This window comes from Manacus candei, unplaced genomic scaffold (assembly GCF_025592945.1).
Source record: "Manacus candei isolate 608988 ecotype Guabito, Panama unplaced genomic scaffold, ASM2559294v1 h1tg000041l, whole genome shotgun sequence".
Classification (NCBI taxonomy): Eukaryota; Metazoa; Chordata; class Aves; order Passeriformes; family Pipridae; genus Manacus; species Manacus candei.
In genome coordinates, this window is record NW_026138089.1 from 4037502 (window position 1) to 4051750 (window position 14249).

Genomic DNA, 14249 nt, shown 5'->3' on the forward strand with positions numbered 1-14249 from the left:
CTGAAAGAAAAGCAAAGCATTACCTGGTAGCACTCTCCTTTCAGATTGTCTAAGACATCTCCGCATGTTTTACGCATGTACTTTTTACACCCGTCAATCACCATTTGGTCAATGTTTGAAGCTTGTTAAGGCATGGTACATTCAAGAAATAACAGAGGCAACACTTTCTATTTCTTCAGAAACAAATTGTCAAGAAGGTGCCATTCACAAAGGAATAATAAGACGTGTCTATTGGCATACATATTGCAATAGCCAACCTTACGGATTGCCCTCCAGATTCAGTTAGAGGTTTAGGAATGGCTTATTCTTGGTTTCAATCAGTATTTTTGATACCTTAGATTATCATCACTGTGAAAGCCTGAAATGTGAACTGTAAAACTGTAAAACACCCACAAAGTTAAACTAGGTTAAGACTTTAATCTACAATTATTTAAAATCATTATTAAAACAATTATTTTCAATTTTAGCAAAGGGATCCTAAAACCCAGGGTAATCAGTATTTCAAACAGCTAACAGTAGTTTGCATTACAAACTAAGAATGTTGAAAGCTTTATTTGTATTGGTATTTTTAAAACAGGGTTGGTCATTCTGCCACCAATACAATTCATTAAGTCCTGACATTGCTACTGATTGAACTTTTTTGCTTCTAGGCACTATTTTTTATAGCTTTCTTTAGAAAACTGAAGAATTCGGGAAGGCAGAACTGAGCCCAAACCATAGACTTGACAGACCTGTCTTCTGTTATCAGAGAAAGCATCAGTCTGATGACAGAAGTGTTCCTTTCCAGTTTTATGTAAACCGCTACTCAAAGAGCTATAGAACTTGAAAGCAGGTGCTACACAAAGATGCACAGATATGTAGTCACCCCCAGTAATGGGTTTATGTAAGCTGACAAAATGAAATTTTATTTTAGACCCTATTTCCTAACGCAAATCAGAACCTGACTGTTAACTGTGCTATGGTACCAGCAGAAATGCAGTCTGAAAAATGTGGAAATGAATGATTGCCCATTTGTAAAAGGATATCTCTACCATAGTAACCATCTTTGGCTTCAGTTTGACTATCTCATATAGTATACCTCCATCACCACCTCCTAGGATTAGCACTTCTTTCCCAGTGTAGTCTTCCTTTCCACTGCCCATTATGGCTTTAGTATATGCCAGGTCACTTTCTGCCAAATCTGAATGAAAGGAAGAGAAAGAGTTGGAGAGAAATATTACATCTTTAGTTCTTCTCATTAACTGGTATTAATCCAAAGGTAATATAATACAGACCAAAGCAAGAGCATCTACAGAAACAACGTAGTTCTCAGAGACAGTCCAACTAATGGGATCCTCCTCAGAATCCCCAACAGGGTTTCTCTAATTCTCAACGCGAATCCAGCGATGGCTACCTTGGCATTAGGAAGTACTGTGTGCCAGGAGAAGAAAACTGGTGGAGCAAAACTGTCAATACTTAGGATTTGATGTCCACACTTGATACTTCAATGGCTTTTTACCTACGACTAGTCCTGCAAGAGACAGATCAGGACATTTTTGAAAACCCACTGTGGACCCCAGTTGAAGAGAGCAACCTAGACGAACACCAGGGGATCCGGGCACAGAAACATAAACATGATCATTACCACCCAACTGCTGAAGGGCCCTTAAGCATGCCTTCCACTGGCTTGTTCAGCATTAGCTTCAAAGCAGACAGTTGTCTGTAACAACAGACCTGAGCCACAAGGGCAAAGCTTTGTGCAGCAGCACATCATGGCATATCCTATCACTCTGCCTGGCAATCACCACTTTGCTTCTAAGTGTAGGGTAACCAAATGAGACAAAGCAGTATTTTAAAATCCCATGGAAGGTAAACAAGCAATGGTACACTTTCCTTTCTCTGAGGCATATTGTGACAACATTCCTCATCTCCATATTAAAATAAAGTCTGATGAAAATTTCTGTCTAGAAGTATGAAATAACTAATTTTGTGATTTCTAACACAATTCTATCTGTATAAGAAAATACCTTACTAATGTATTCTGTAACAATGCTTTTCAGCTGCCATCTGCACAGAAGTCCCCAACAGTTGCAGAAAGCTAATTGAATTGTTAGAGTTATTTCAAAAAGCTATAGTTAAATTTCTTAATTACTCTGCTATTAGAGTGAAATTAGATATTCTATCCCTAGGCAGCAACATTCTTCATTTACCACAGTCACTACTTTTCAACATAAGAACTGAGAGATTTTACAAAGTATACTCCTTGCTGCCTAGAATTTCTAGTAAACAGCAGTCTTATCCAGCTTAAAAGAACAGTAGCCCACCTTCTTCTAAGTTCACTTTCAAAAATACAAAGATCAGCAGGCACAAAGTACCACATACAAAACCCCTTAAAGGTTGGGTCACTGTTGTTTAACTTAAAAGTTCAGCTGGGCATTTTAAAGAAGAGTCAAAAGATGTTCACAACAAAGCAGCTAAATGGTTTGAGATACAGCTGTCCTAGATCTCACCGACCAGGTAATGCCCTCAGAGAATCAAAGCAACAGCAGGATTATACACACACACACTCCAGCTCCTATTTCTTCATATTTCTTTAGAATTCCATTGTGTTTTGAAGACCAACAAAGTAGCTTGTTTTACTGTCAAAGAGAAACTCTCAAGAGGCTGGACTGGCAACAAACAGGAAAAAGCTCACATGAAAGAAAGGAGTAGAGCAAGCTCTGCTAGAGAACATTGTCTTCTATTCTGCTGTGCCACTTTCCACAGCAAAGATAGTAACTTCGGGAAAAGAAATCTTATTTTTTACTCTACATTTTACACTGGTCAGCCTTCCTGATTAACATACTTAATATACAGCAACAGATATATGTGTACAAGCATATGTAATTTCCAGCATCAGAACAATGACCCTTAGTCATCTATTAAAATTGCCATAGCAGGTATGGCATTCCAATATTTTCATGCAAAAGATCCTCACATGAGATGATACTTACTAACATCCCCACTGAGGATAAGAATATTCCCAAACTGTTTTGAATGTAGAATTTTAATATTCTGAAAAGGTGAATCTTCATCATAAACAACTTCATCTATGTCATACTCCACCAGGCGCCCATCAGCTGTGGGCCAGTATCTATCAATGACACCTCCTCTCAAAATGGCTGGCAACCTAGAAAGAAATAGAAAGAAAAAAGATTACAAAACATTTGGCATGTTCATCTTTTTAGAAGTCCACTTTAAACATTCTGTGGATTCACCATAATAAATAAATAATATTTACAAGAGAGATCTAAGAAAACTTGCCACATTTAACACTCAACAGACAGAAGAAGCCTATCAGCCATAAATATACATAATAAATATACATAACTTGCTAAGGCACAGATGACATAAATGATTCTTCTTTATGTACAACTTCTACAATGTGCATGTGAATTTACATAACATATCAGCCTCTTTAGAAGAATCAGCTCAACTACAAATAAAATACAATACAAAAGTAGAATGCAGATAAAAAAACATGACAAAACCTCTTCCCACCTTTAGCTCAGCTAAGAACCTCATTTCTTTGAGATTAGTGGATCTCACCCTTCTCAAGTTGTACTGAGAGACATTTTAATACGTAGAGAAACGCAAAAAGTGAATTATTACAGTGTTTCAAACTGAGCTAGGTCACCCTGTATTGTATAAGCACAGTCCTTGATATCAGCTGACAGTCTGCATTACTTTTTAAAAGTGGTTCAATCATCTGCATAGATTTTGTTTTGTTTTGTTGTTTGTGTTGTGGGGTTTTTTGGTTCTTGGTTCAAATCAGTATTTCACCTGTAAACACAAACTATATTTGAAATTACTCTGAACAATCAAAACGATTGCATTTCGGCAAAATGTGCAGGCACGGGGTTCATCAGATTTCCTACACACACTTCAAAGAGTTAAGGGTTTTCTTCCAAAGGAGGGTGTAGCAGAAGACCAGACACAGACAAGCTGCTTCTAAATTCACTAGTGATTCTCAACAAACGTTTCAGAAATCCTTCCTACCCTCAGTGAGCCACAAGATGGCAGCACAGGTGAGAGCAAGATCATCCACTCACTACCTAAAAACAACAAAAAGGTAGGAAAAATTTTTCCAGCTACATTATTTCTAGTGGAGCTGCATGCATGAAGCTAATACTGAAAGGATGCAAAACAAATTAAAAGAAAAGAAAAAAGATGTTGAGGGGTGTGTGACAAGATCCATGCCAGATACACTGTTCTAGGAGGTTCATCTTCCTGTACTAAAGGTAACCAACTGATCTAGATCACTTCAAGCAGATGATGTCCTGACCCATTTTTAAGAAATTCCTATCACAGAGATTCCACGAACTCCCAATATCATATTTCAGTATCAAAACATCCTCAGAGAGCTTCTTCCCCATAAAGACATACACGAGATCATCTATGTTAGTACACTATGCACCTTATGAGGCTTTACCAGGTTGAAGGAAAGCAAGATAACCGCTTCTCTGTTTTACACACAACTGTTAAAGAGAAATAACAATATTCAAGGTATAACATCACTTTTCAAATCACTACCACTTTACTTGTGGTCTCAGATTACTTTCTGTTGTAGTATTGAACTGTTACAGACTGCTTAACTGCTCTCCCATTTTGCAGGCTCCTTGGCTTTACTGAATCTTGTTGGTTTTACACTTGTTTTTTAGTTTTCTTAACTTATTTCCACTTCTCTGTTCCTTCAAGCACCCACTGCACCTTCCACCAAGTGCATGCCTGCATTAAGTGCTCCCTGGCTTCAAGGTGTCAGTTGCTGCCAGACAGCCACAAAGACAATGTGAGTCACCTCCAGCATGAATGTTATTTCAGCAGCAGGTCACGAGCCATGATTTGAATCCTTAAAGTTTAATATTTAGCCTTGACTTTAAGCAATCCAAACTGACAGAGGGCTTGCAAAGCCTCCATTGTTCAGTTATGAGTTATATTACAAATATTTGCTACAAAACATTTCTATCTTCTTGGCAAGTCCATAAGCACACAGGTTCCACCAAGGTTTTTGCCACACAAGCCCACAATGAGCACCATGAGGCATAGCAGATGCAGATTTGTAAGAGAAAGAGCTGTAGGAAATCTTGTCAGGGTAGGGTGTCCTCCAGGGTAGGCCTGAGCTTCATTTTAGCTCTAACCCTTGCTCGTGGTCCATGTCCCCACTTGCACAGGTCTTTCACCAATCCTTTACACCCAGTTTGCCGTCAGAACTGCCTCAGTACTACATCCCAGTCTGACAGACACAGAACTGGCTCTGATCCTGGTCACCATCACCAGTCCTGCTCACCTTCTCCATGAGCCGTGGGATGTGGCCTGTAGGGTACAGTTTATGCCTTGGCCTATTCCCCTGACACCCTTGGCTCCCAGCCCTTCCAGAGCAGTCTACTCTTGCATCCTGGTTGCCTTTTCTCACATTATCTCATGCAACCACTGCATCAAACTAAAAAAAATAAAAATAAAAATAAAAAAAAAAAAAATCCCTGTCCTGTAAGTAACAATACCAAAGATGAAGGCTTAACAAAATGACAAACCCCCTAATACCTTCAATTCTGCAATAAAACAATTTGAAAATATTGGGAAGAAAAAAACTATGCATAAATTCATCCTCCAGGCTATTCACTGCAGTACAGCAAAGCATAATGTGTTTATTATCTTTAGTAACTATGCAGACAAGCCACATACAGAAGCAGAGGCACAAACTTACCGTTTCACCCTTTTTATATTACCATGAAACAGTTCTTTCATTCTTTCTTCTACTTTGTTTAGAAGCTGGAAAAAACAGCAAATAAGAGGTGGAATTTGTAGGTGATCACTTAATGCAAAATATCTGTTAAATTAGGCTACCTGGAAGGCAATAAAAAGTAGCACCTGCACTGAAAGGCTTTGAAATGTAACACTAGAAGCCCATGAGTAACTCGCTGGCCCCTTAGCCTGGTTACTCGCAAGAATGTGCATATTATAGCAGCTGTCATCACTGCATTTAGCTTTCCCTAGGACAACAGAGCCAGAAGGGGGACATGAGAAGTTTGAGGTTCCATTCCTGCTAAAGCAGAGGCCTATTCCTTTGCAATATCCAATGTCTGGAGCCTTCTTATAAGGGAAGATGAAGTTCTTTTTCTCCATGGGGAAAAAGATTGAATATAGAGGCTCCACATCTCTCAGAATAGAGAAGGAAAAAACGTCATAACACCAATACATCAGGTTGCAGGTTGAGCATCACTTCTCCCTCACTGCCCTGGGTACCTAAAGAGAACCAAGCCCTAACCAAAGCTGTTACAGCTTTAGAACTTTTACATCAAAGAACACAAGGTCCAGTACATGCAAAAAAGTGTGTGTGTGTGTGTGTGCATGCACTGACACGTTTATGCAACTTCAGCAGCTGCTACGGTTCCTCATCTGTAAGCATTCAGGTTTGTACTGACTTTAATATTTCAAAACCTTTTATCAAGATATATTTTGATAGACTTGAAGAAGGGTCTCCCATGCAGCTAGGTAAGTCTAGTAAGACAAGCAGTACTCATACCTGATCAACTTCCTCTCTTCCTTTAATATGATCATTGTAGCTCTGCAGATCCACCAACACTAATCCATGAGGGTGAATTCTCAAATTGGCAAAACTGCAACAGAAAGAGTGAGAGACAGTGATGACAAATTTGTTATCAAAAATCAGAGTGAAGGAAGAAAATCTGAAACAAAATTATATTAAATTCAAAATGAATGGGTTTTTTTCCAGCATTTGTAACTGCTTCAGTGCTAGCTCCAGTCTTCGTCTGCAAGTCACTAAGTAGCAAAAAAGTTTCAAGAACTTGCCTATTACTACACAACTAATAAAATCTGTAGGCAGTAAGGCAGTGAAACAGGTGTCTAAGCCACAACCACCATAGTACAACAGGAAGATACACTGCCTAATAGTCTCAGCTATCTAAGTAAACGCCTGGTGGAACAGCTGTGTTGCATTGGTTTGGGCTTTTTAATTGAAATCAAGCCTTAAGAAAACAACTGGATACTTTTTTTCCCCTATATATTTCCTTCTCACTTCCAGGGGCATGGGGGGTGTTGGTTTGGGGTGTTTTGGTTTTTTTTAACTTTACGGTAACTATTTAGAGAGACTGAAAAACAATAGGCATGCTGGAGCAAACCATGGCTTTGACTGGCGAAGAAATTGCAGCAGCATACTCTCATGGATGAATACAGATGCAAGATAGACAAAACTACTACCATTTATACTACAGAAGCTTTTAAAGACCAAAGACCAAGACTTCTCCATGCTCAGTGTTAGGTAAACAAATAGTGGACCTTGGAGAACTTGCAACTAACTAAACAAGAGCTAAGTACAATGGGGAAGGACACAAGAAAACAAAAACAGTGTAGCAGAGGCAATATCCTTTCCATACTAGGGAGAAGACAAAAGAAACAGCAAGGCCACAAGAGGATTACATAAAAGAAGGGAGGGGGAAACATACACTGAAAAAAAAGAGCAGAGGAAGGGATGAGAACAGAAACAGCTGAGCAAAGAAAGAAGGGTATCAAGGGATAGTTGTTCATCAGTACAACACAGAAAAACTTCAGATAAGGCTGAATGCTCCTTTCTTTCCTTGTCTGCTCTTATCATCCCACTCAGCCTCAAAGGCAAAACACAAACCAACTCTTGCTATGACAAAAAGTCCAGCTCCCCACCACTCCCACCTTTTTTTGGCCCTTCCAGAACTCCTTTTGCAAACTGTCAGCCTCACTATGAACACCCTCTCCCGTGGTGCTGGAAACCTTGGCCCTTAGCTGCAATCAGAGATAAAACCCTGATATTCTGTGTTATGTGAAAATCATAATTTTTGGTAACTGTAAAATGACCATATTAAGCAATTTAAGAATGAAAACAGCAGCAAGCTGTAGCCGTGATGCGTCTGCAGTTGGCAGAGAAGCTACTGTCATCCTCTTCTCTTCAGAAGGTGAGTCTGGGGAGGCTGAGGCTTTCCTCAGGACTGTACACACAGGTCTTGCCTTCAGGGGGAAAGATGTTTCTGTACAACATGTACTTGCCCACTGCGCTTCCCTCACCCCAGTGCCCACAGAATGTCATCGTCGAGTGATCCTCCCCCAACCCCAGAGCTTGCCCACAGGGTGCTCTTCTGACAAGAGATTTTGGTTAGGGAACACAAAAGCCTACCAGGAGTCTGTTTACATCATTTTCATGTCAACAGGTTTATTTGGGGATGTGTAACACACAACAAAGAACCCCACAGGCATAAGTGTAAGAACAAACAGCTTTATTGCAAGACTGTAGGAGATAGTATCTTCTGGTTTTTTTCTAAAGGAGAAAAAGACAAAAGAGTAGAGCTCACTAGATGGAAGCACTGGTCAGTCCAGCACACTTTGGACACAACCGTTCACAGCAAAAATGGACATTTCTTGTCAAGTCCCTAGACATGCTCCAGGCTCTCAAGCTGTGGCACTACAGGCACAAATGAGTATATGCAGTTCATGAGACAGCACTGTTATTAAATTCCCTGAAAACTGGCACAGTGTCAGAAATATTTCCACTGTTCAAAAGCTTTTATCAGTTTATTCCCATATTCCACAAGTTGCTGTTGGCACAAACAAGCAACAGATTGATTGCCCCATGACTCAACTTCTCTTTTAAATTCTTTCCTACAAGAATTCCATACTTGTCATAAGATTTGACAGCTGACATGGTCTTCGCTGCCCCTGTGATGGCATGAGCTCCTCAGTAAGGGATGTTACTGCCTCTGCTTTGGGGTGAGAGGCAAGGAGAGGCAGAGGGGAGAGTTGCTCTAAAAAAGCACAGCTACAGAACTTCAGATTTATTAAGGGAGATGACAGCATTAGAATACAGAGACAGTAACACTGCAGAACCATCACTCATTTCATCAAATTGTTCCCTCTACCAGAATAGCAGGGTCTCGACATCTGGGGCAGGGGGATAAGAGATGAAAAGGCTGGCATCAGCCTGGAGCAGTGTAGTGGGACAAAGATTCAAGTTCCAAGGGTCTAGTTGGTATTCTCAGACAGTTAATTTGTAGTAAAAAAAAACTGAATGAAATTCAAAATTCTCAAAAGGTAATACAGATTCAGATTGGTTATACCTTCGTTGTAAGTCACTTAGCTGAAAAGTAACCTAAAATGCCTGTAAAGATTTAAACAGGCAGCAAACAGTACAAGTATACTCAGGAGTTACCAGTCTAGTAGTATCAAGGCAGCAGCAGCAGGCCAAAGCTGAACCCACAAAAGACTTACTAGCTTCAATTAGCAGAGAGCAAAGGCTATGCTGGCTTTTGTTACATTACATTTGTCTGTTTGGCAGAATGCATGTGAATGCAGGTTTGCAGCAGCAGCAGCTCTTTTAATATGTGGAAGAGGTTCTTAAGAACAATGATAATACTGTTTCCATTTTCTACCTATAAAAATACAGCAAAGACCACTTTAGAATCCAAAGGAGGGGAAAAAATATGAAAAATGAAGTTTTCCTCAAAAGTCTCCCCTCCTTCCTCTTGTCTTTCTGAAAAATATAATTCCTGTTTTAAAATAAAACACTGCCACACTTTTGGTGTGTGCTTGCATGTACTTTATAAAAGTAGTGAGGAAAAAAGCTCAGTGAAGAGGTATCTTCTTCGTTTCCATTAGGCAAGGAAATTGCCTCTGAAACGCAGCCCCTACTGTAACAAGGTTCCACTTGCTGCTCCTGCACAGGAGCCACTTCTAAGGCAGTGCTCAAGGTTTTTGTGCTTGTATGCAAACGAGTGTCAACAACAGCAACAATTTCTGTTGAGTGCTGAGTCTGGAGTGCTCCGTCTTACCACCTGAACAGGGAACACCGGATGTTAACAAATAATTCCCAACTGCACAAATGAAAAAGTAACTGTTTGAAACAGAGAAAGGCTTTGGATGAGCGTCCTCTTTATTAAAAAGAACTAGAAGTAGAAAGACCAATATATTCTAAGCCAAAATGTGTGTCCTACGTTAGTTACTTGTACTGAGGAGTAAGAAAAACTGCAATCCCATGTATTTGAGAAAGGACTTCCCAAGAGCACCCTACCCAAAGAAGAGAACTGGACAGACAGACAGGTGCCTACAAATTCCTCTTTACCCATCAAAGTTTTATCTGCTGGCACTAACTTTGAGTTTTCTATAAAACACACTAAATAATTCAAGTATTTGAAAAATAGCTTGCTAGTAAAAGCATCATCAACTGTCAAACTACTCAATGAGAAAGAAAACGAAAATCTGCTTATACCAGGAAATAATAAAAATTTTTTAAAAGTCACGACACTGTTTCTTTAAAGCATTTTTTTTAAAGTGTTCACCTTAATTACAAAGCACTTAGGGACCTCAAGGAACAAAGCAATCATTTTTTTTTTCACTACACCATTATTCCATTCTCTTTTTATAAAATAAGAAAATAAGAAAATTAAACAAATGAAAGCTACAACAGTTCTAAACTGTTGCTGATTCCTACCAACTACTTTCCATTCTTCAGCTCATTTTTACACTCTGGGTAACCACATGAATAAACTACAACATTTTAGCCTAAAACAAAGAATTAAGGAATGTTCATCCTGCTCCTTTAAAATATGCTGACTAGCATACAGAGTGGTTAGCAAAAGACTAACACAGAAAAGAAAAAAGTAAACACACTCACCCCTCCCTTCACAGTGTTAACATATTCGTCATCATCTGACATACAAACCAAATTCAACTGGGTATATCTTGCACTGTTGTGAACAGTGAAGTCAAACACCAGTAGGATTATACTTCTCTAAACAAGAATTTAGACACAGAACAGAAATTAAATATGGGTATGTGTATAGAGGAGGTCAAAGCTTTTCTAAAAGACAGTCTTCTACTGCAGAAACAATGACTCAAGGTTCAGGTTTTGTGGGTTTTTGAAGATCTTCCAGGTGGAATTTGACAAAAGAGGGGGCACAGATGCACAGAGGAAAGAAAAACCCTGGTGGGTGTACACAGTTGTCATGGTTTGAGAGCTCCAAAATCTAATTCCCTAGTCCAAGTCCCCCTCCCACATCTCAACCCAATGTGAGATGGGTTTTCCAGACACCACATGAGACTCAAAATGGGGGGAAAGGGAATATATATTACAATGACTGTACAAATAAATACTACAATACATTATATACAATCTTAGCTATCTCTACCAAGACATAAGTATTTACAACGGATCAAATCTCTTCTCCCCTCCCAATAAAAATCCAGGAGGGAAGAAGGAAGATCCTTTCCACTTTCAGAGCAGCAATGTCTCTAAGGCAGCAGGTTCTCTTCTTCTCATGCAGCAGCTGTATCTGGATCTCTGCCAGTACACACGAGGGGGTATCCAAGCCCCTCGGCCCGTTGTCTTCAAGCGAGGGTCTTCTCTTCCGTGGGCTGCATAGCAGGGACAAAACTCACGTCACCACGGTCATATCATGGGGTGTAAGACCCCCCATGAAGGTCCCTTCCTCAGGGGATTCACCCCTGAGTCAGAACATCTCGGGCAGCTTTCAGCTGAAGGCCTTTGCCTCAAGAGTTCTATCAGAGTTCCTGTGCTCTGTCTCAGGCTGCCAGCTTAGCTTGACAGCAGCAGCAAGGGGGGGCCAAGGTCACCCCCTCTGCATTCCTTTAATTGTCCCGGTCCAGCTTTCCAGGACGCTTGAGTTTTTCAGCTCTTTTCTGCAGTGCTGCTGCAGTTTTAGGACTTCCATTCAGTAGGACTCCATTCTTTCCACTTAGGAAAGGTCACAAAAGGAGTTTGGGGTTTTTGGTTCAGTTTCTTACCCCAACTCCGTCTCTGTAGAGCTTAGCTGTGCTCTCTCTGCTGCTGGCTCTCTCTCAGCTCTCTCAGACAGCTCTGTGTCTTCCTTGGCTATATGTTTGTTGCTGCTTCTTCAGTTATCTCTTGGCTCTTAGCCACAATCTCTGGACGCCGCTGTTGCTCTGTCTGCTCACTCACGGTGGAGAAAACTTCTTTAGTTTTCAGCCACAGATACATAGCCGAGCCTAACGCTGTTCCAAGACCCTGCCGCCCCTGTAGCCGGGGCTGGGGGGGCCAGAGCCCCCCAGGGGCTCCTACCCTCACTCCTCGTGGCCTTACAACATGGCTACTTCTTCTACAACAACTACAACTACAACCTTCTCTTCCTCTCTGCTTGTGATATGTTTATATTTTGCAAAAGTGCTCATTGGGTAAAACCTCAAAACTTAAGGGTCACCACCCCCTGGGGTTTTACCATTTTAAAACTTCAGGGGGGAAAACTGTTTCCCCCCACCACAACAGCGTAACAGAAAAACACTTGCTCTCAAAACAGTGATGATATTTAAGCTAGTACTTGGAAATTGGTATCTTCTTAATACTATATTTTAATGATTTTTCTCCTTGCCCTAACTTTAACAACTCCTGTCAATCTTTTAAAATATACTGGGCACTATGATTCTATACAAAGTACTATATACATTAAATGAAATAAAAACTTCACATTTTTTTAAAACAAACTCTTAACTGTCCTATCCAAGGGAGGTAACTGGCACTTCAGTAAAAGCATGTTGCTTAATGGGACCCTGAAAACATTCTGAAAGTGATCCGGAAACAGATTCAGCAAAACAAGACTGCTGGGGCCCCAAAACTCAGACACAGAGCTCCTCTCCTGTATGTACAATTGTTCCCCAAGCAGCTTTGAGCAAGGGGGATGGCAAAGCAGAGAGGTGTATCCATCCCCACCACTACAGACAAGAACTTGAGTGGCTCAAGTGACCCATTTCCTGCCCGACTCCAGAGTCTTGTGTCAACAACCCCATTAGTAAAAGTTTTCAGCTGGACCTCCCTCAATTAGGTCCTTTGTTAGAGTAAATCACCAAGTAAATGGACCAGGTAGAGTTGCCACATGTGACTTTTGCTTGCTTAGCTTTGGACAAAGGAAAACAGGGATCTGTTGCTTCATAATGACAACAGGAAAGCATGTCTTAATCCCCAAATCAGCTCCAATTCGTTTCACGACCGAAGCCCTCCATGGGGATGTTCACGTGCTATCTTTGTCAGAGAAAAAGTTTTGTCAAGAGCAGTGCCCACAGTTCAACACTCCAGCACGGGGCACACTGCAGGCTGTGGGGGTTATCTCTGCAGACTTTGCAGTGTAGACACTGTTTAGCAATATATTACTATCTCACCTCAAATATTTTTTTCCAGAGATTAGTGCCCAACTTGTTACATCAGCTGTGTATCTTTGTCTAGCAATGGCTCAGTCACGGTTGGCTGGCTAAAAGTCTGTTTATGTGCACATACTCACGACCCCCCTACTCACATTCAACATCAACTCCTGCATCTTTCATCCTCTGGAACTTGTCACAGGTTACACCTAGTCATCCTTAGAGGAAACTGCTCATGACATACCTACCCCTCATCACAGTTTTTTGAGTTTTTAGTATGAGCTACTTCTGTTTTGAAGGGAAGAGGAAAAATCTGCATGAGCTGGCTAATTTCTTCCTAGTTGTGTCAGGTAATATTTTTATGTTCATTTCAAATGTATGACATTTGAAGTCACTAAGATAAAAAGCAGACAAATGTGCTAGTATTAAAATAAAGCCTCTTTAGCTAGTATCAAAACCTCCATGTGCTCATAAGTTCATTCTTACAACTCATGAAATGTGTTTGTTTTGCAGGGTTTAACTGTCCAGTCTATTAGGTTTTATGGGTTTACATCTTCATTTGTTTCAGTTAACTGAAACAACATCAAATAAATACAAACAAACTACATTAAGGCAACCTTAAACAGCATGTTTCTGTTAAAAAAAGGCATACGCCGTTTCTGTAACCACAGGGAACAAAATTGCTGAGGTCCCAAAACTCAAAGTTCTCCTGCACGTGCATTCCCCAGACCAGTTCAATGGGGCTGGCAAAGCACAGAAGGTACATTAGCTGGACAACTTACTGTCTGTAGTGGTGCTGGTTAAAGAGGGCAATTTTCAAGGAAGATAAATACAGTGTGCACTGGAGCTCAGCCAGCAATGAATACACCAGGAGGAAGCAATAACCACTTTATTAATTTACATTTAATACTGTATTAGAAAAAGAATTGTTCATTTGCAAAGAGTTATCTCATTAATATTCAGTTCTTCCATGCACTCTTGTTCTTCAATCTTCAGTTTTGAGGCTGTATCCCAAACTGCAGTTCTTCATTATGTTTAGCATGCTCTCCTGGATAGCTTCTCTTAGAAGCTCAACGGTAAAC

The 14249-nt window shown here is 40.3% G+C and overlaps 1 protein-coding gene across 1 annotated transcript in view; it reads right to left on the minus strand.

Moving 5' to 3' along the window:
• The window catches only part of SMS (spermine synthase), a 44574-nt gene that overhangs the window by 13350 nt on the left and 16975 nt on the right, over positions 1-14249 (minus strand). Inside the window, exons 3-7 of the mRNA XM_051794893.1 lie at positions 6542-6635; positions 5723-5787; positions 2973-3148; positions 1024-1180; positions 24-111 (exon numbers count right to left, since the gene is read on the minus strand). Coding sequence (XP_051650853.1) covers positions 24-111; positions 1024-1180; positions 2973-3148; positions 5723-5787; positions 6542-6635 — 580 coding nt within the window. The remainder of the gene's footprint in view (positions 1-23; positions 112-1023; positions 1181-2972; positions 3149-5722; positions 5788-6541; positions 6636-14249) is intronic.